General features: G+C 40.0%; 2 protein-coding genes across 2 annotated transcripts in view; one reads left to right on the forward strand and one right to left on the reverse strand.

The window, feature by feature from the left end:
• The window catches only part of tmem198ab (transmembrane protein 198ab), a 39,951-nt gene extending 32,408 nt beyond the window's left edge, over positions 1-7,543 (forward strand). Inside the window, exons 3-5 of the mRNA XM_080877838.1 lie at positions 92-673; positions 3,868-4,070; positions 4,978-7,543. Of these exons, the coding sequence (XP_080733964.1) occupies positions 92-673; positions 3,868-4,070; positions 4,978-5,130 (938 nt within the window). The 3' untranslated portion in view covers positions 5,131-7,543. The remainder of the gene's footprint in view (positions 1-91; positions 674-3,867; positions 4,071-4,977) is intronic.
• A 1,736-nt stretch (positions 7,544-9,279) lies between these two features.
• LOC308393652 (low molecular weight neuronal intermediate filament-like) lies at positions 9,280-15,757 on the reverse strand. The gene is made up of 8 exons (XM_080877607.1): positions 15,420-15,757; positions 14,814-14,874; positions 14,203-14,298; positions 13,555-13,680; positions 13,275-13,429; positions 12,845-12,879; positions 11,724-11,758; positions 9,280-9,963 (listed from the first exon to the last, which is right to left on the reverse strand). Exons 1-8 carry the CDS (start codon positions 15,620-15,622, stop codon positions 9,949-9,951), a joined length of 726 nt encoding a protein of 241 aa, XP_080733733.1. The 5' UTR covers positions 15,623-15,757; the 3' UTR covers positions 9,280-9,948.
• Positions 15,758-20,190: the final 4,433 nt, after the last annotated feature.

The raw sequence follows: 20,190 nt of genomic DNA on the forward strand, positions 1-20,190 counted from the left end.
CAGGTGATGTTAATGCAGCAGCAGCAGTTGTTCTTTGTTCTATTTAAGACCTGTTGTTGAGGTCATGTGTTTCTGGCTCTTTTTTTTTCAGGATATCGCTGCTTCAAGGCGGTTATGTTCCTTACGGGCCTGATGTTCGGCTCCGTCGTTATCTTTATGCTCTGCTACAAGGAGCGCGTGCTGGACACCCAGCTGAGCGTGGAGGCCTCAGTGGGCATTGGCCTGGGCATCGGGACGCTCTGCGGCCTGGTCACCATGCTGGTTCGGAGCGTGGGCCTCTTCATGGTGGGCCTGCTGCTTGGCCTGCTGGTGGCCGTGGCTACCCTGATCGGCATGGAGGAGCTTTCTGACAGCCCGCCGCGCTCTGTCTGGGTGCCCCTGGGCGTGCTGCTTGGCCTGGGCATGCTGTTTGCTGTGCTCACCCTGCAGTGGCAGCGTCTGTTTACAACCCTGTCTACAGCGGTGTTCGGGGCAGCCGTCATCACGGTGGCTTTGGACTACTTCGTGGAGCTCTTTGCCCTTGTGCTGTACATGTATGAACGGATTAAAGCAGAGTCTGGAAAGCCTGTGTGCTGGATGACATGGGTGGTCCTCGGAGTGTGGCCTGCCCTCACCCTGCTGGGTGTCGTGGTCCAGTGGAAGGTGACCGCTGAAGGATACTCCCATACCAAGGGTGAGGAAAGCTGGTTCCAGTGTATATTTGTGGTGCTTGGCTCTGGTTTGCTGCTGACTGTAGCAGTTCACCATTTTTCTTCCTAGAAGACATACCTGTACGAATGAGTCTAAAGGAGAGCAGGGGGTTCATTCCAGTATATTTATTTAAAAGATTTATATACTAATTATTTAGCACATATAGATTTATAAAGCAAAATATAAATCTTACCTTTAAATTATGATATAATCTTATAGATTATGGTGGCAATAAATACAATAATGTATCTTTTGTTGTGGGTTTGCAATGTATATTATACATTTATATATATATATATATATATATATATATATATATATATATATATATATATATATATATATATATATATATATATATATATTAGGGGTGCAACGATACACAAAATTCACGGTTCGGTTCGGTTTGATACTTTGGTGTCACGGTTCGATATTTTTTCGATACAAAAAAAATGTTCATGCCTTTTTAATTTGTCATTTATTAAAATTATAAATATATATTTTAACTCAAAAGTACAGTTTTTAAATTTAACCCTAACTGAAATGCTTTTACACACGCACTCACATAAGCTCAGCGATTCTCTGCGCGATCAACCTCTCACATGTTTAAGCTTGCTGCGGGAGATTTCACTTGTCATGTTTGCATAGTAAGCTAACGATTAATAAGACGATGTCAGAGGAATTGGTGCACAAATTATCATCACTCACAGATCAGTGCTGTCGCTCTCTATACACAGTTCGCATGATTGCAAAGTGAAAGCAAAAAAACAAGCGCAAATTCAAACGCGATTTCAATATGTCACATATTGACAGTGGCTCACCGATGCCAATGACATAATTACCCAGCTACATTTCTGAAAGAATGCAAAAGCATTGACATATATTTTTCCTTCCTACAATAGCCCGACGGGCAGGGAAGAGATAGATTTTGGTAGCCCGACTGAAAAAATCGCTAGCTCCGGGACGTCGGGCTAGCGATATTGCAAGCCCTGTATCTGATTGAGGAATCACTCATCTTTGGAAAAGAGAGTTTATTACAGAGAAATGGCTCTTTCCAAAATAAAAGCTATACTATCCGCTTCTTCTGGGCTATATTCTCAGCAGCATAAGGAGAATCATGTGCTAACAGCTGTCTAAATGACTCGGCTAAAGTTAGTAGCATGCTTGTTGTTTTTGTCTTTGCACTAGGATGATGTCGGCGTAAATGTGCAGTCATATTTGTTGTGTTCCCACTAGTGCTTTCAGGTTAATCTCGTTGAAATGACCTTAACGCCACAACACGGCAAATCTCCGTTAACGAGCTACCGCCGATCGCCCCGTGCATGGGGCTAGACGGCCAACACGTTAACGAGCTAACTGCGCTAACACACTAGTTCCCACCCATGTAATTGAGCATTGCACGGCACATCCAACATACTGTTTTACTTTAGTCCATGACTCGCTTACCTTCAGGGTCATACGTCACATGAAAACCAAAATAATTCCAAACGCCAGATCTGAATGAGGGTGGGGGCGGTGCCCTGCGCTCTTCCTTCTGACTATGCTGTCTGTGTTGAGCGCTCAGTGGATCTGCGCTCGACAGTGCAGCCTAGGCGGAGTAGTCGAACGCAGATTCACTGAGCGCTCAACACAGACAGCATCGTCAGAAGGAAAGTTGATAAAATAAATTACAAATGTTGTATTGTTCGATACATATGCGTACCGAACCGAAAGTACTGTATCGAACGGTTCAATATCGATACGAATATCGTTGCACCCCTAATATATATATATATATACACACGGGATTATAAGGGGCACTGTCGATTTTCAGAAAAATCAAAGGATTGATTTTAAGTGTGCCGTATTTTTTTCCAAACAACATGGTAATAACGACGGCCTGCTAGCATGCTCTAACAAAAATAGTGCTTTGTTGTGTATCTGACGGATGAAAGCTAAACCAGTTCCACACCACTGAAGTTGCAGCATTTTTACAAACCAGTTCTGGTTCATCCGTTTCATTCAACGATCCACTTTCGCTCTTCTCATTCGCTGCCATGCTTTTTCCGCCATGTGTGTATGAAAACAAAGGCACTGTGCATGCGCGTTTTACCCATATTCTATCGCCATATTTCATTTTCTTGTCGTTGCCCAACATTATACCGGTATTACGGTGAACGGTATGATATGGCCCAGCCCTACCACCCATCTTGAGGAGTTTGCCCCCTCACATATACTAATGTGCTACAAACAGGACTTTAATATCACCAACCATTCCCATGTTATTACGGTGTATTCATATAAATGGCCCACCCTGTACATTAGATAAAGCTAACTCTAAAATGTGAGAATTATCTCACACCAAAACAAATGATTTAATGTTCATTTATTACATCTGAAGTCTAAACTAAATGTGTTTGGGACATGTAAAATATAGAATTTAATTAGCTAAACCAACAATAAGTTATTTCGAGGTCCATGACAGCTATGCCAGAGTTTGGGATTTCCCCACCTGTCAAATTTTACTTTAACCCTGGCCAAGTATTACTGACCAATCAAGTTTAAGCAGGCTTTGCTTGTTTGCTTGTAAAAACTCTCTTATTAAGAGGGAAAAAGGAAAACGCATGCTGAAATTTAAACATCAATGATCTGAGGATGGTTACACTTTTTCTTAGCTTTTTAAAATTGATAAACCAAGACAGGTGAACACAACAGGAAGTCTTAACCTGGATATCCGCTGGTTACACACAAAATATTAGAGCAGCTCTGGAGCTTTTCTGCAGTGATTTGGTTCTAAATGCAGCATTTACAAATACAATAAAAGCCTGATTTTTGTTGCTCTTTAATGGAACTCCTGTATCAGCTTGTAATGTCCTGACTAGACTTCAGCAGTTTTCAGCAGAAGTATATGTTATATTCACTTCTGACAAAATGCATTAATTTAAAAAAAATTATTTGAGGGTTGAATATTTTTAAGTTGTCGTACATCTAAGTGAGAATCTCTTCAAAACTCAAATCTGATCTGATCTGAGTTCCTCAAGAGCACCCGTAAAGGTCCCCTAAGTTTTTAATAAGATGAACCTAATTTTCACATAGAAAAGTATATAGAATATAGATAGATATCAACATTGCCTCTGTTTTTAGCTTTGAAAAACAAAAAATCATCTTTCCTTATTAGCCTCCCTTTGTTCTCCTCAGTAATCATCAGCCGCCAGCAGCGGAGGATGCAGGTGATGCGCATTCGCCAGCGGGATGACCGCTACCGCAACAAGAAGAAGAAGAAGCAGCAACATGGCTCCTCTTCACACCATCAACACCAATCCAAACAACTGCACACGGAGCCCGCCTACCGCCGCAAACCCAACCCTATCCGCCGCTACGATACCGACGTCCTCTCTCCTGTGAGGACCAGTAATCATACTGTTGAATGAAAATTTTTGGCCTTGAAACAAATAGCACAGTTATTTAAAGGAAATAGTCTGTCACTGAATTCTAGAAAAAAATAGAAATCAGTGTGAAACCTTATATAACTATACTCAAGGTCATTATACAATAATAAGATGTAGACAAGACTGTCCTAATTCATATATACTAAATGCTTATCAATATCCTAAAAACAAGACTGATCAAGTACCATTGTCAGATATCTACCATTTAATTAAGTTACTTTATAGCTAGCTGGCGAACTGTCCCCTTGTGAGCTGTCACTGAAAAACGTAAACATCAGTTGTATATATTTTTTTTGTTGGTCCATTACATGATTTACTGATGGCTAAAATTTATTCTGTTTTAAAATATACACAAGTGTCATGTATTACCTAGTGAACCAATATAGCAAGCTAGCAAACTAGAATTTCCACTCGGCTCACCCTTTGCTGAAAAGAAAGTCTCTTTGAATTCTGAGGCTTTACATATCATGATAATAATAATCTGATCCAGTATCTGAACAAACCAAAAGATTTCTGTATTATGTCCGTTAGACAGACTAAAGTGAAGATTTTTGGCCATAATGCACAGCACCATCAGTGCAAACAACTCATACCAATAGTGAAGCAGGGAGATGATTTTGATTGTTTTTCAGCCAAGGACCCTGAAACCAGGCATTGTGTAGAATAAATAGGTAACAGTAGGTTATGTGACCACAGTCAAACATTGTTTTAACCAGATGATCAAATTTCCAACACATTTCAATAGCTTAGAGACAACCAATTGGGCAAGTAGTGATTTTGAAGTTATCCTGCCATTTGCTAAGACTGGCAATAAAAAGAAGGAACCAGACTAACTTTATAAACTTTTTGTTCTTTCTAGAGCTACATCCAGAGTTTTAGAGATCGGCAGGTACAGGCACAGCCCTTTCCAGGCCGGCTAGTCGGGGGCTCCCATGCCGTAGTGGAGATGGGCTATGACTGTGGATCCACAACGCCACTCACTGGAGCAGCAGGACCTTCGCTACGGGTCTAACCACTCCAGAACCCCCCAGATGCCTGAACATACCACTTACCCAGAGAGATGTACGTCTCTATAATCACACCTGTGCTAGAACAAACCATTACACACCTAAGAGGATGGAAAAAATATGTAGGGCTGGATTTACCTGAAATGCAAACACATTTGACTGTTTCCCTAAATAAATTTTGGATTATAAACCTCTTGCTGGAGCCACCAGTGTGGTGCCGAGGTTAGCTGACCTCTTTTCATCGTCCAAACGCACAAATGCATGCATGTACTTAACATCACAAAAACCGCAGCTACAATTTTAAAGATTGATGTGGAAGCCCAAAACAACCTGCTGGACTCATCCCCAACCTGTCTGCCACCATCTCAACTCAAACCAGGGATTGGAGCTTCAGTGCAAACCCTCCTCAGGTTCTAACAAAAATAATGAAGATTCGTTGTTAATAGTTTCTACCACTGATGTTACAGAAGCAAGTGGAAGTCGAATTAAAGGTCCAGTCAACATTGTCTTTAAGGGGAGGTAATGACCCTTCACAGCAAACTGAGATACTCTATTTGCTCTCTGTGCCATCCGGACTACATACATCCTCTTTGAAATGAGGAAAGATTTCGTAACTGTCACATTTAAAGAGGGGAAAACCCTTTGCCACCCTTGGTGCTGGACGACACACTACTTCAAGCGGCCAACTGCTCTGAAGGCCAGGGAATCTGTTTAAACGGGTGCCTTGCCCCTCCTTGGACTGTAAAGTTTAGCATCAGGAGAGCGGTTACTGGCAGATATCCCACCAGTGGCTTCTTCTTGCATTAAAAGTGGAAAAAAAAAAATTCAGTGAGGGGTGGTAGCCAGGGAGCTACAAAAAGCAGGGTTAAAAGACTTTTTAGAGGTGAGCTTGTTGTTTTCACAGATGTGTGGATAAATGTGGTTTTATTTACACTGGCACCTCAGAAGATCTGATTTTGCGGATTCTCAGTGCTGGAAAATATAAATCTTGCTCATTTTGTGTCCTGAACTTATTCTCTAAGAGATCAGTTTCACGTGTAAAACAGATTTCTTTTTCACTCTACCATTTACCTTTGTGTAGAACTTGGCAGAGGATGGTCAATGACAGAATAGCTGAATTTTTTTGTTTGTTATGCCATAAAAGTGAACATAAATTAAATTTCATTTGTTAGACAACTCATTTACCATAATTGAAACAGGATCAAGAAAACTAATGTTATCAGATAAAATAATCATTTATTATCATTTAATAGCTGTATGATAATGGAGGTAACATAACTGAAGAGTGGCAGAAATTAATGCCAATGTTACATTTTTAGTTTCTTAAATATGAATAATTTAAAAAGAATTTGTTTATTCCAGTTCTCACATAGCTGTAGTCATTATTTACTGATACAATAGTGTTAAGAAAGTAAAAGCTCGATTACAAATAACGACACTAATAAAAACATGGCGGGAATTATCATTGATGTTAGCATGATAGGCTAACTAATGTCAACTTTTTAAGTAAAAACTAGTTAGCCTGCTTTACTATGGAAGGAAATTAGCCTAGCTTGCTAGCATTGACTTTTTGATTCAAATAACAGTTTATCTGCCCTGTAACCAACTTTTGAAAAGAGAGCAGATAAAGATTTAATAAGTAAATTTGAGGGTTTTTTGTTTTCTAATGTTCCTTTAACATTTACATAATATTTCAGGGTTATTATAGCTGTTTGTTTGTTTTTTTAATTTAACCTAATTTAACCTGAGCTGATTGAGAGATTGTGTTTCAGGTATTGGTTATTTTCCAGTATAATAAATTAAAAGGTTTTCTCAGTGATGGTTTAGGTATCTGTCAAACGAAATCTCAGAAATGTGCCTGTTTGCACCGTAGACAGACCCAGCTGAGGTGCTAGTGTAAACAAAGCTCACAGGTCTGAGTGACAAAATGGACTAATGGCCATAGAAACTTGTATTTAGAGCAACTCTTTCCATCATGTGCATTGACCTTCTTTATTTGGGAAAACATAACATTTTTGTCACCAGTGAAAATGTGAATACTTTGTTATTGTTGCCGCCTTTTTAAAGGAAAAGCAGACACGTGAGTGCGGAGGGGGGGTGTTTCTATTTCTCACCTGACATGCATGATCTCACCCCTCCGTCCACCCAATCCTGTGTGGCACTGAACACCCTGCACCCTTTCATGTACATCGATGTGAAATTTGTACATAAAAAAAACACAACACTTACTACCTTTTTTGGGTGGAAGTGGGATTTTTTTCCCCTTTTTTTTACCATTTGATTGTTATATTTAAACACTTTCTTTTCTTAAAAGTCACATTTAGTGGTTTCTTTCGAGTGGGATGTATTTATTTGTTTTATTTAATTATTTTCTGTAAGGAGAGTGCAATCATCACTGTAGGCCAGTAACTCCATGCTTTTATTAAACTGAATTATGACTATGATCATTAAAGCATGTGTTCCAATGGGCCTGTGTACAATAAAATGTAAAATGATTGGTCTTTTAAAGCAATGCCATGTAGGCATGAAACATAGTCTATTGTTGGCTCCCTCATTTCTTTCTTTCTGCCCTTTTCCTTAACATCTCTCATATCGCTCTTCTGATCTTTAACTTCATCTCCAGACACCTTTTATTCTTCTCCTCCTCCTCATCTGTACATTTTAGTGCCGATACGCATACACATACAATTTAGCTCATCCTTTATATACTATACTATTTGCACTATTACTGTGGTAAATGCTTATGGAAAATGGTGTGTTCGACCTTTTAAATTTAAATTGAGGAGAAAGATCTGTTTCTCTACGCTGACCAAGAGGGCGAACATCTGTTGTAAGGAGCTTCCTGTAATCAGAGGTTGTGGATCAAACTATTGTCTTTGTCATCAACCTCCATCATGCAATCCTCCTCTGTTTTTGTCATATTAACATGTGTAAAGGTGGCCTATAATTGGTGCCTCAGGAATGTCTTTTGGCCGCTATACAACTGTATTAATGTACGTACATCTGAACACTTAGGGGGCATCCAGAAGGAAGTGGTTTGTCAACTTGTCAACTAGGGACTATAACAGCTACCTTGGTTGGAATAACTGCTGGTGACACAAAATAACCAGGTCCTGACTCACCAATAAGAAAAATAGATACAGTTGATCGACATATGACTGGGTGGCAAATACGTTAAAGGGTTACCTAGGCAACTGGAGCCTAAGATATGAGTGAATTGCTCACTGTGTGGATGCTCCTTTACAGACTGTTGAGCAGCCTGAACGGGCACACTCAGTACATCTGTGATCAGGGTCGTGAACTTTCCTTTGGTTTCAGAGCTGGTGGTTTGCTATGGGCAGAATTTTGTGCCATAGTTTGCTTTTAGCAGAAACATGTCTGATCTTTCCTTTTGTTAATGTTTATTTAAGAGAATTTCACCCAATCTCTGAGGGTCTTTTTCTTTTTGTATGAGAAACTCGCCGTTTGCCATGGAAAAATATGTATTTTGTGTATGGTTGCGGCAAGTTTCACTGCTACTTGGTAAGCAGGTAAGTATTTGGGTACAAGTGGGTGACTTCCACACAAATTCTGGGCAGCTGTAGAAATCTGCTAGCCATCAAAGCAGTGCTAGGAATGTTTTTGGTGCATAGTAATTTTGTGACCAATTTCATCTTGTGCCAGTTGCTGTGAAATCAGTTGCTAAAGCCAGTCACCTGGTCAGTGACCACTTGCTAGGAAAATTCCAACTGGTATTCCAAGACCATTTGGTAATTTGTTGGGGCAAGTTCCTGGCAGTTAGTTAGTAGTATAAAATGGTAACAGACCAGCACTTCTGATTGCACTGAAGTCCTCCTGATTGCTTGGATTGCTAGCAGGTTGCCAGGCGTTTGTGTGGAAGACTGTAACCTGTCTGCAAACACTTCAGGTTTCACTACAGAGTGAAAACTACAGAGCGAGTGTCTGCAGACAAGTCACAATGATCCATGCAAACGAGAGCTGACCGCAGCAGTCTGCTAGTAATCAAAGCAATTACATGGAATTGTTGGTGTAGCATTTTCTTCATGACCAGTTTAGCCCAATTCCAGCCAGCAACTATCAGCAACCACTTGTCAACCAGTCAGGGAATACAACATTTTCCAGTGTGAATGCTCATGGAGATTTAGGCGAACAAATTATTTGAAACATTTTATTTTAATTGGAAAAAACACCAATTTAATCTTCATATAAGCTTTTAATCCAACAACCAAACAAATGTGTGTGCTCATACATACATAGGTGAGTCTGCGTGTGAGATTGTATGTCTCTGTATGTCTGACATTGAATCAGAAGTGGATGCTACATTTCTGTCATTTGATTCTCGAAGGACCTTTGCATGCTGATACTTTACATGAGGTTATCATGAAGTCCTCTCCGAGCTCTTGACACACACACGCACATATACGCTATCATTCACATTAACAATAAACAGCTATTGCTTTTCCACACACAGCACATATGTCTGACCCTTAACTGACCCCTGACCCCCTAACTGCTGCTCAGATCAGATTTTGGGGTCATCACTGTCACTCTCATCGACTTCTTCACTGACAGAGTGACCCAAACTGTCCTATCCCATAAAATGTTCTTCTATCAATCAATTAAAAGTTAACACAAGTTCATGTTAGTGCATGGTTGGCCTACTGAAAAAATCCCACCACTCAATGATCAAATAAGTTTAGAAGCACAGCTTTACAATTATACCACCAAGAAAAGACAGATTAGTGTTTTGTTTTGTTTTTTAAATTATTCTTCTTCTCTCCTGCCAGTTGTCATATTTTCTGCTGTTATATTGATGACTGGATTTACTCTGATTCGTCCTGTAGGAGAAAAACATTAGAAAGATTACACCGACTATATCAGATTTTTATCAGATGGCTTCTCTGTCTGAATGCTTGTTAGCTATCTGAAAGCGAGTAAAGGCTCTGCCCTAAACACATAGAAACTACAACAGCACTGACAGAAAGATTAAAGTAGTTTTTATATTTATCCAGAAAAAAATAGAAATTTTATCTTGTAACAAAACTTTAAAGCTGCTGGTGTAGCGTGTTCCCAATGGTCGCTACGTGTGGATCACAAGGCATCACAGAGGCGAGTGAAGTTGTAATTTTAAAGGCTGACAACTGAGGTCAGAGGTCAAACTACCATCTACCTCTAAAGGTGACTGAAATCAGGTAAAGGGCTGGGGGCATTCTGCCACTTATTTTGGCAACATTTTCAAAAATAAGAAAAAAGGGCTGCTTCTGAAAGAAATTTGCTGTTTCATTTTGCCACTGGGGGCCATCAAAAATCACTAAAAAAAAAGTGGTCCAAGCTTAAACTTAAAGACTTCAATTTCTGAGCCTTTAAAAAAATGAGTGAATTGTGAGAAACACTGAAGTGACTAAAACTGAATCATCATTAATATCAAAATATTTTGAACAGGTTGAGATAATCTTGAAAATTGTCACACAGATGATAAATATGGGCCAATGGGGTGGAAGGATCGATCGGCTGTATCTGGTCATGCATACACAATTTTTGCCATTTGCTCATAATTTTTATTTTCAAATCCAGCTCCACAGACTAGCTTTACCTAATTCACGGATCAAAATAATCCTTTTTTATCTTGTTTGGGAACTTTTGCTGCCCATCAGTTCATACTCTGTTTGATACTATAGTCACAATAAAATAAAATAAAAACAGTGGCTATAGAGCAAAATTATTGTTAGCATGTGCAATGAACTTGTAATCTTGTGGGCTTTGAATTGGTTGCTTTAAAGATGGGGAGCAGGTGTGCAACCACTCACTGTCGGTTAGATCAACTAACATAAAAGGGCAGTAAGACTGAGTCAGTCTGTAATTTGACCAGGTTAAGGTAATAATTACCTACAATCTGTTTTTGTCTGCAAACACAGATGTTCACATTAACTATTTAGATTTAGAGTCAATTCACAATATCACAGATTTCAAACAGAAACACAGAAAATAATGTTAATAGTTGCTGTTGGACAGTGATTTAACTGCAAAATGACAAAGTTGCTCGCTCTGCAGCCTTGCTTTTATGTAGGAATATAACCCGTATACAACCAGCTGAGTTGAGTCCTCTTTTGTGTTCATCAGTGTGGACTGATTCAGACTGATATCAGCATGTTGCAGTCTTGTCTGAGAGTGCAGTCAGAGGCTGGCTGCAGGTTTTTGGAGACAGGTTGCCTGGTTGCTATAACTACTTGCAATCAGTAGCTGAATGCAAAAAGCACTTTTCAACATAATCACCAGACAACTACTTATTTTTCATAGTCTGGTGTCACTGAGCCATGAAAAAAGCTGCTTTAATTCTTCCTCTTCTTATAATTCACTTTGAAACGAAGACCTAAGAACTGTACCATTTGTTTGATGATGAATTTCTTTTCCTACATTTTCTAAAACAAAACGACCTGTCAGGATTCTTAAGAAAGAAAATTTCAAAACATAAACAACACACACACACACACACACACACACACACACACACACACACACACACACACACACACACACACACGCACGAAACTTCACAAAGAAATAAAAACATGAATAGATAAAATTAATAGTATTTTACCCCATTGTCACTGGAACCACTGTCCGGATTTGAGTCTGCAATGGAATCGGAGTGTTTAACTTTGCATGCACCCTAGCACCATCTAGTGGTAGCTGCAAACAGTACTTGTGAGCCAGTTGTAAACAGGGTGAATACAGGATGGAGGGTGGAGGTGAATACAAGATGGAACGTCATTTCTGCTCAACAATGCAACAGTCCTTTCAATCACTGCTATAAACACCACAGCTTCCTTCATGTTCTTGTTATTTTCAGTTACATCAGTAGTTCCCAAACTTTGTTTTCAGAATCAGAAAGTCTTTATTTATCCCCAAGGGCCAACTAACATACAACAGAGCACCATGACGTTGAAGATACGGACAGGGCATAAACAGGCAGTAAGAGTGAGATAATAAATACACTGAATATACAGTATATACACAGTTTTAAAATTAAAGTCACTGAAAGGTGAGTAAATAACTGTAAGCGAGTAAAGTGCCAGCAGTATAAAAAGAGTGTAGAGTAGTTTATGTTTATGGGTGTGGGAAATGGTCTTATCGGCTGGAGTTAAAGAGCTAGCCCCTCTTTGTTTTAAAAGAACCACCCCCCCCCCACCAAACTCCATTGCAGTTTATTTCACACTTCAAACCTTTTGTATTACAGGTTGCAATGAAATAAACTACTACCTCTTCACAGAGGAGCACTTTTGCAAATATGTGATGTCTTGATAAATTAAGCAGATACTTGAAGTTTATACAGCTACATTTTCGTCTGATGTGATGGCAATTAGATATGTATGTTAATGATTGGCGGATTCCCATGATGTATTGACTATTCTTCTTCAGTCACCTTTCTCACTCACTATGCGTTAATAGACCTCTCTGCACTGAATCATACTTGTTATTAAGCAGACAGTACAGAGTTTGAGAGTTTCACAATTATCTGATCGTATGCTCAGTCAGCCCTTCTTAATGTTTTATTTTGGTATGTTTATGCTTATCTCCAGATGGACTTGATTTTTGATGGACAAAAATCTATATTTAAACAGTAAGTTATGTGTATTTGACTCAGTGTGAATACAGTGTGATTTCACACAAATTGAGGTTTGTATGCTGGTTAAAGAGTCTTCACACCTTTGTTCTTACCTTCATCTGAATCCACATTTTTCCCTGTATTAATCCTGTGAAGACAAAAAGAAAAACGTTGAAAAATAATTTAATAAATAATATAATAATGTGATGGTAAAATGGTAAATGGCCTGTATTTGTATAGCGCTTTTCTAGTCCCTAAGGACCCCAAAGCGCTTTACACATCCAGTCATCCACCCATTCACACACACATTCACACACTGGTGATGGCAAGCTACATTGTAGCCACAGCTCTATCTATCCATAGATATAAAATCTTTAACCAGAATGATTGGATTTCATCCAGGTAAATGATTAAAAGCAACAACTTTAATGGTAGGTACTCCAGCCATGATTACAGCACTTGAATTTAACAACAATTATAAGATGAAGCAATGTAGCAGATAATAAAATCTGTCAACTTATTGAATACAATTGAAAACATCACCTTTCTTTCATTTCTTCCAGCAACTTTGCGTAATGTTCAATATCAGCCTCCAGGTCCGTGCTGTTGTTGAGTCTTTGCTCATATCCTTTTAGGTTGTTCATCAGTTTCGTCATATTCTCTTTCATTCTCCCAAACTCTGACTCTATATTCTGCATCTGTTTTATCATGCCAGGTTCAAAGGTTAATGTTTTTATTTATATAAAAAACAGTTCAATTCAGGCTCTTGGGTAGCAGAATTTATCTTTACCACAGCAGTTAATAATGATAACATATCTCCAACCTTTGACTGGTGTTTTTCAAGACTGATCCTCTTAACACGCTCCCTGATCTTTTCCAGTGTTTCCATCAGGTCTGAATTGTTATTATCGGTCTCAGTCTGGTTCTGACTCTGCAGCTCATTGATCTTCTACAGGAGAAGAGGAGACAGGTGAAGATAAACAGAGGCTTAGAGTTAGGATTTATCTATATGAGCTGTTGTCTGTACACATCACATTAATTGATTAACCTCTGTTAACATTGTTAACAGCTGGTAACAACTAAATGCATCAGAACCATTACTGAAACCATACTTAGAACAAATTTTAATCACTGTGTCAGGTTCTTTAAAATGATATTTCTAAGTGCGCTAAATTACAAAAATACATAAATTTGCCATCTTAATATCCAGCCTTAGAGTAGAATAAACCCTCTCATGGTTCTCTTTGGCAGCTCTTGATGAAGGCTAGAACAAATCTACCTACAATTCATAGATGTGATGGGTTTAATACACTTAATAATAGCTAATGTTCTGTTCTGTCCTAGTAAGCCATGGGAGTGAACCAGCACAGTGCTGTAACTGAGAACTTCAGTCTTTTATCTGTGAAGAGATTGTATAAAAACACACATCATCCTGAATATAGCATAAAAAATAAGAAGAAGAGGAGTGAACCTCTTCATAGATCTCCTTCAAGAACTGAATCTCCTGCTCCAGCAGTCCAGTGCGTTTCTTCTGAAACTCACAGTCCAGCTCAGCTTTAACCTTCTCCTGCAAAATTAAAAGCATTTATTTTAATGAAATATCATTACATCATGCAGTCTAACATTATAATAGTTTAAAAAAAGCATACATATTTTAAACAACTCTCCATTTTGCTACTCCAATTCCTGTAAAACTGTGGTGTCAAGAATATGACCCAGGGACCAAATTACAGGCCAAACAAATGAAGTCCATAGGATGGCTTTGAAAAATGTGGCATTAAATTACAAACAAAGAGGGTATGAATTTTGAGCTTTGTCCTGTTTTTTGGCTGTTTACAGCCTTTTTGCTGACAAAGACATCACCCATAGTTTGCCATACAACACCAAAGTAATTAAAGGATTAAACAGAACCAAAGATCAGCTTTATATTATTTATCAATTTTTTTTCTTTTTCAGTTTTAGTATTCCATCAAACAACAGAAAACTATAGATGAACCAATTAATATTTAAAAAAAATGTTTGAGTGGGTCCATCCCTGCTAATAACAATAAAAAGATAAAATTATTGGAGATTACAAATTACCTTTATAATCCTATCTAACTGGTCTTCTGCAATTTCTCTTCTTTTTTTCTCAGCTTCCAACCTGGACGCCAGTAAGATACACAGATGAGTTTTAGACAGAAAACCTTTGATGAGCAACTGGTTTCATTCAAGCCAGTGTACTCTTAGTGCTGGTTCTGGATAAATGGGAAGGGTTGCATAAGGAAGGGCACTGGCACAAAATATTTGTGAAATCAAACAGCAAGAATGTGATTTTTGTATTGAACTGCTGATCTGGCCTCCAGTGTGCCAACAGAGTGCCAGTGGAAACTATTCTGCTCTTGGCCAAAGACAAAAGAAGAGGAGAGGTGGAAGGCATGTTAGGAGAGAGAGATATATCACGAGACAGAACTCAGGAAATAATTTGCGGTTTTAGTTATTTAAGTCAAAAACAGTTCTACATTTACTATTTTACATGTGAGTGTTAAGTAAGAATAGGCCTATACTAGTTAATCTCCAGCAAGATGTTGACTGTTTATGGATCCAAAACAGGTTTTGAATTTATCAGTGAAAAAATAACAGTATACATAATAATAATCACATTATCAATATAAAGACTCACAAATGCCCCCTTTTGCCCCTTCCCACCTCAATGTTAAGGTTTTCTGCTCCCTGATTATTTCCTCGTTGTCTTCTTCATGCGCCATGCTCAACAGCTCCTTCATCTTCTCCTCAACTATGCCATGGATGGACTCATTGTGCTCCTGATAATTCACCTGATTATTGACCTTCTTGATGTAGGTGGCAAAGAGGCTATTCAGTAACTGCAGCTCTTTCTTCTCCATCGCCATGTTTGCAGAAGAGCACTCAGTGACTTTGTGGGAAGCAAAGCCTGGGCAGTAAGAGGATGCAGTGTGTGCTGAAGAACTCTAGGAGGAAATGCTGGAGCTCGCAGAAAGCCTGGTGAGAGCTGCAACTGAAGCAGAACCTGCTTGTCGATCTATTTGTAGGTACCTCCCCCTTCGCTTTTTACCCCCTCCTCCCTGAGAAATGTCCTTCCTGATCCTCCCTCTCTCTTTCTTCCTCCTTTAGCTTATCATTTTAAATTCTTTAACATTTTTTCTTTGTGTCATCTTTTTACATCACCTTTCAATTCTCTCTTCCTCTTCTAGTATTTTCTTCAACTTCCCTTTTCACCCTATTTCTACCCCTTCCTTTTTCTCCCTCTGTTACACTCCCCCATTCTCCAGTTATTGTGCTCTTTTTCTTAACTACCTAAGAGGGTTAATTTTCTTGCAACTACTATTTTTTTGGATTATAGTTGGATACTGGAGGAAAACAAGACAAATTGTGGACCAAATAAGGCAAAACAACAATAAGCGTGTTCACAAGAAGTGCACAGAGACACTAATCACACAGGTACACCATTAGTTGTAACTAACAACAAGCATTGTAGCCTTTCGTGATATGTGCTTCAAAATATAAGTCCATCAATGCAAACATTTATTGTCAATTGATAAAAACACAAAAAATATATTTTTGGTGATTTTGGGTAGTTGGTTCCACATTGAAAATAAAATAAAAGTGAACTGCATGTATAAAATTTATGCTAAAGGGAGGGAAGGAAGGGTATGCAAGAGTCAGTAAGCAGTGACTTGGGAGTGGGACCAAGTTGGCAAATCTCCTAAGTTAAGGATCCTAAGTTAGGGTTAGGGTTAGGGTGTGTCTCCTAAGTTAAGGAGTTAAGGATCTGGAAGCAAAGCTGAACAATGGCTTAGAGTAAACCTTCACACTGAGGTTTCACTACCTCGCTACCAGTAATGGATGACTTGCCCTCTCGTTTCCACATTCTGCTTCGTCTACAGGAACCACACCAGAGGGATTGACGAGCTCTTTGAAATATTCCTTATAGTTGTATCCTCAGTTGAAGTCATCCCCACGCTTCCAGGTTAACAACAGTCTTGTTCCATGGCCTCACTGAACTCCTCCCACACCTTGGGCCTATCTCAGCTACCATAGGGCAAGAGGCGAGATAAACCCTGGACAGGTCATCAGTCTGTCACAGGGCTACCACAGAGTGACAGACAACAATTCACAATCACACATACCACCCAAAGTTTGGACCCACAAAAGAGATGATGAGAATATCCAAACTCCACTATGTGCAATATCCATCTTTTCTGGCTATAATCCACCACCTCAGGGATAATGATGCTTTCCCAAGTCAGGGCAGGAATGTAATCTGTCCAGTGTACCCCTGGTCTGGCAGTTTGACTTGCTTAAACCACTTCAATTGGATCCTTGCAATGTGGAGGAATAGACTATGAATATACTAACTTTTTCTCTTGATGAAATCATCATTGAAAAAAAACTGCATTTTGTATTTACTTGAGTTATCTTTGTCTATTTTTTAATGATCTGAAACATGTACATGTGACAAATATGTAAAAAACAAATGTGGGTTAGAATGTAGATCAACCAATAAATAGGCAGCCTGACTTTTAGGCCTGTTGTGCCTGTACAGCATCCTCCCACATATCCTGAACCAAATCACTTCTAGTTGGTGACCAGCTGACAGCTCAGCTTCTCTCTTTACCTGATAGTCTTGTCCACGGTCTGATTTATTTGAGTTCAGGGCCATGCAGAGATGTTTGAAGGGGCGGGTGCTCAAAGTTAAAAAGGGACACACAGAACCAGGCAGAATAGCAACTCCCCACATTCATCAAGAATCTAATATGGAATCACATCATACTATCACGTCCACAGGACAGATGGTATCTGATTAAATAAGTGTTATGAGATAATAAAATGCGAAGATCAGTGACAGCACTCGCATGACCCTCTTGGGGACACTCCCATAGGGCTTAAAATCTGGGACTCTGCACCAGTTGCTCTTAGAACTGAAGAATCTTCTCGGATAAGAGGTGAAACGTCTTCAAGAAACCTAAAGAAGTCCTGAAGCTTTTCTTTCCAAGCTCCTTAGATTGTTGCACAGGAAGGACTCCACATGCACACACAATTTTTTTTAAATTGCCTCATCAAAAAGGGCACTAAGGACACCCATCAGGAAAGGGGCAGGTGCTCAAGGCCCCTCCACCCCACCCCACCCCTGCACTTGCTTGTTTGAGTTCCTAACATGGATGAGTCTGCATCACACCTAGTGACAGTGAGGACCTGTTGTCCCAAAGACACAGGGAAGTAATTAACTCATCCTTCAGGTAAAACACCCGAACATACCGACAAGGCAACAGTAGTTGAGCAATTTGAAAATGAAAATGAGGAGTGTTTCCTTTTTGCTTTTTTTTGGTAGTTGAACAGCCACTCAGTTCAGAGATTTCCGACAACTGGAAAAACTAGTAAGTGCACATAGCATAGTTTCTGTCAACAGTTCTTATTCATGTGAGTGAAGTTGGCCCCCCCACCTTCTTCAAATCCAACAAAAGTGGTATCAAATGTTTGTGCTACGTTTGTGCTGGTTTGTGCTGCTAAAATTTTCGTTTGTACCGCTATCATTTTAAAGATATTATTAAAAATTTCTAGAGGTCATCAGAGGTCAACCAGCCCCCCCACATTAATGGAATCAAACAAAATTGATGTCAAATATTTGTGCTACGTTTGTGCTGGTTTGTGCTGCAAACATTTTTGTTTGTGCTGCTATCATTTTAATAATATTAATACAATAACGTCTTGATGCGTGCTTAATCATCCAGGCAAGTAAATCCCAAAAGGTTGATTCTGTTCATCTGGACATTTTCAGTGGGAGAAACGTTTCGTCACTCATCCAAGTGACTTCTTCAGTCTCAGCTGACTGCATGTTTCCCCAACCTTATAAACAGTACATAGTGAAGGAAACTAGCACCACTGAATGAACAATGTACTGGGGGGTTAGTTCCATGATTGTTAGTATGCAAATTCTTATGACCATTGATCAATGACAACTAATCAAAGCCTACTGATCAATGGCCATGAGTACCATTCACAGAGAGTTGGGGAATGGCTACAATCACAGCATTGTAAGATGGTGAAAGATGTACCCTTGGTCCCCCCTTCTCGATTCAGAGATGGTCAGCATTCTGACAACCCGATGGACGAAGCTGTCTCTCAGTCTGCGTGTTCTGGCCCGGAGGCTCTTCAGTATCCTTCCTGATGGCAGCAAACTGAAGAAGCTGTTGGAGGGATGAGTGGAGTCACCTGTAATGGAGAGGACCTTCCAGATGAGGCAGGTGCAGTAGATCTCCTGGGGAGGGAGGCAAGAGAGGTCCCCACAATGCTCTCGGCTGCTCTCACTACCCGTTGTCATTTTTCCTGCAGAACCCAGTGCAGGAGTCATACCACACAGTGATGCAGCTGGTGAGGATCCTCTCAATGGTGCCTCTGTAGAAGGTGCTCATAATGGGGGTTGAATCTGTTGTGCTTCTCAGTTTGCAGAGGAAGTGGAGTCGCTGTTGGTCTTCTCCACATTCAGGGACAGGTTGTTGCTGCTGTACCACTCTGCCAGATGGTTAACTTCACCCCTGTAGTAGATCTCATCATTGTTGCTGATGTGACCTACCACAGTTGTGTGTGACTGGAGCTGTGTGATGGTGTGCAGTCGTGGGTCAGCAGAGTGAAGAGAAGGGGGCTGAACACACATGCTTGAGGAGCCCCCGTATTCAGTGTTCTTGGGCTGGAGGTGTTGCTGCTGACCCGTACTGTCTGCTGTCTTCCTGTCAAGAAATCTAGCAGCCAGTTACATAGCGATGTGCTGATCCACAGCAGATCCAGTATAATCATAGTATAATCTTCACGTGCTTCATCCGAAGCACACTTTCTGTGTACTCACTACCTAATTTATAGCCAAAGTATTCACTCACTGTCTCTGTACTGTTTCGCTAGCTTAGCTTAGCTCGTAGCCGACTCGTTAGCACCATGGCTACTTCACCTGTCCCTCCTGCACTTTCTTGCTCATTGTGTCAGATGTTTAGTTACTCCTCGGCCTCCTATAGCATTAATGATATCTGTAACAAATGTAGCATATTTGCAGCTCTGGAGGCCAGGATTACTGAATTGGAGACTTGGCTTCGCACCCTTCATTCACCCATAGCTAGCCAGGCCCCTGTAGCTGGTGCAGCCGAAGATAGCGTAGGCCCCGCTAGCTGTTCCCCGGCAGACCCCAAGCAGCTGGGGAAAGAGGGCGGCTGGGTGACGGTGAGGAGGAAGCATAGTCCTAAACAGAAGCCCCAGGTACACCACCAACCCGTTCATGTGTCTAACCGTTTTTCCCCACTCGGCGACACACCCGCCGGGGGTCAAACTCTGGTAATTGGTGATTCTGTTCTCAGACATGTGAAGCTAGAGACACTGGCAACCATAGTCAATTGTCTTCCAGGGGCCAGAGCAGGCGACATTGAAGGAAATTTAAAACTGCTGGCTAAGGGTA

The sequence above is a fragment of the Rhamphochromis sp. 'chilingali' genome, assembly GCF_963969265.1.
Source record: "Rhamphochromis sp. 'chilingali' genome assembly, chromosome: 3".
Lineage (NCBI taxonomy): Eukaryota > Metazoa > Chordata > Actinopteri > Cichliformes > Cichlidae > Rhamphochromis > Rhamphochromis sp. 'chilingali'.

Coding starts and splice junctions, on each gene's coding strand:
- LOC308393652 (XM_080877607.1), bottom strand. CDS start 15,622: ATGGCGATGGAGAAGAAAGAGCTGCAGTTACTGAATAGCCTCTTTGCC. Junction 13,681..14,202: donor TGAAGGAGATCTATGAAGAG/GTTCACTCCTCT, acceptor CTTCTCCTGTAG/AAGATCAATGAGCTGCAGAG. Junction 13,430..13,554: donor TTGAAAAACACCAGTCAAAG/GTTGGAGATATG, acceptor ATGATAAAACAG/ATGCAGAATATAGAGTCAGA.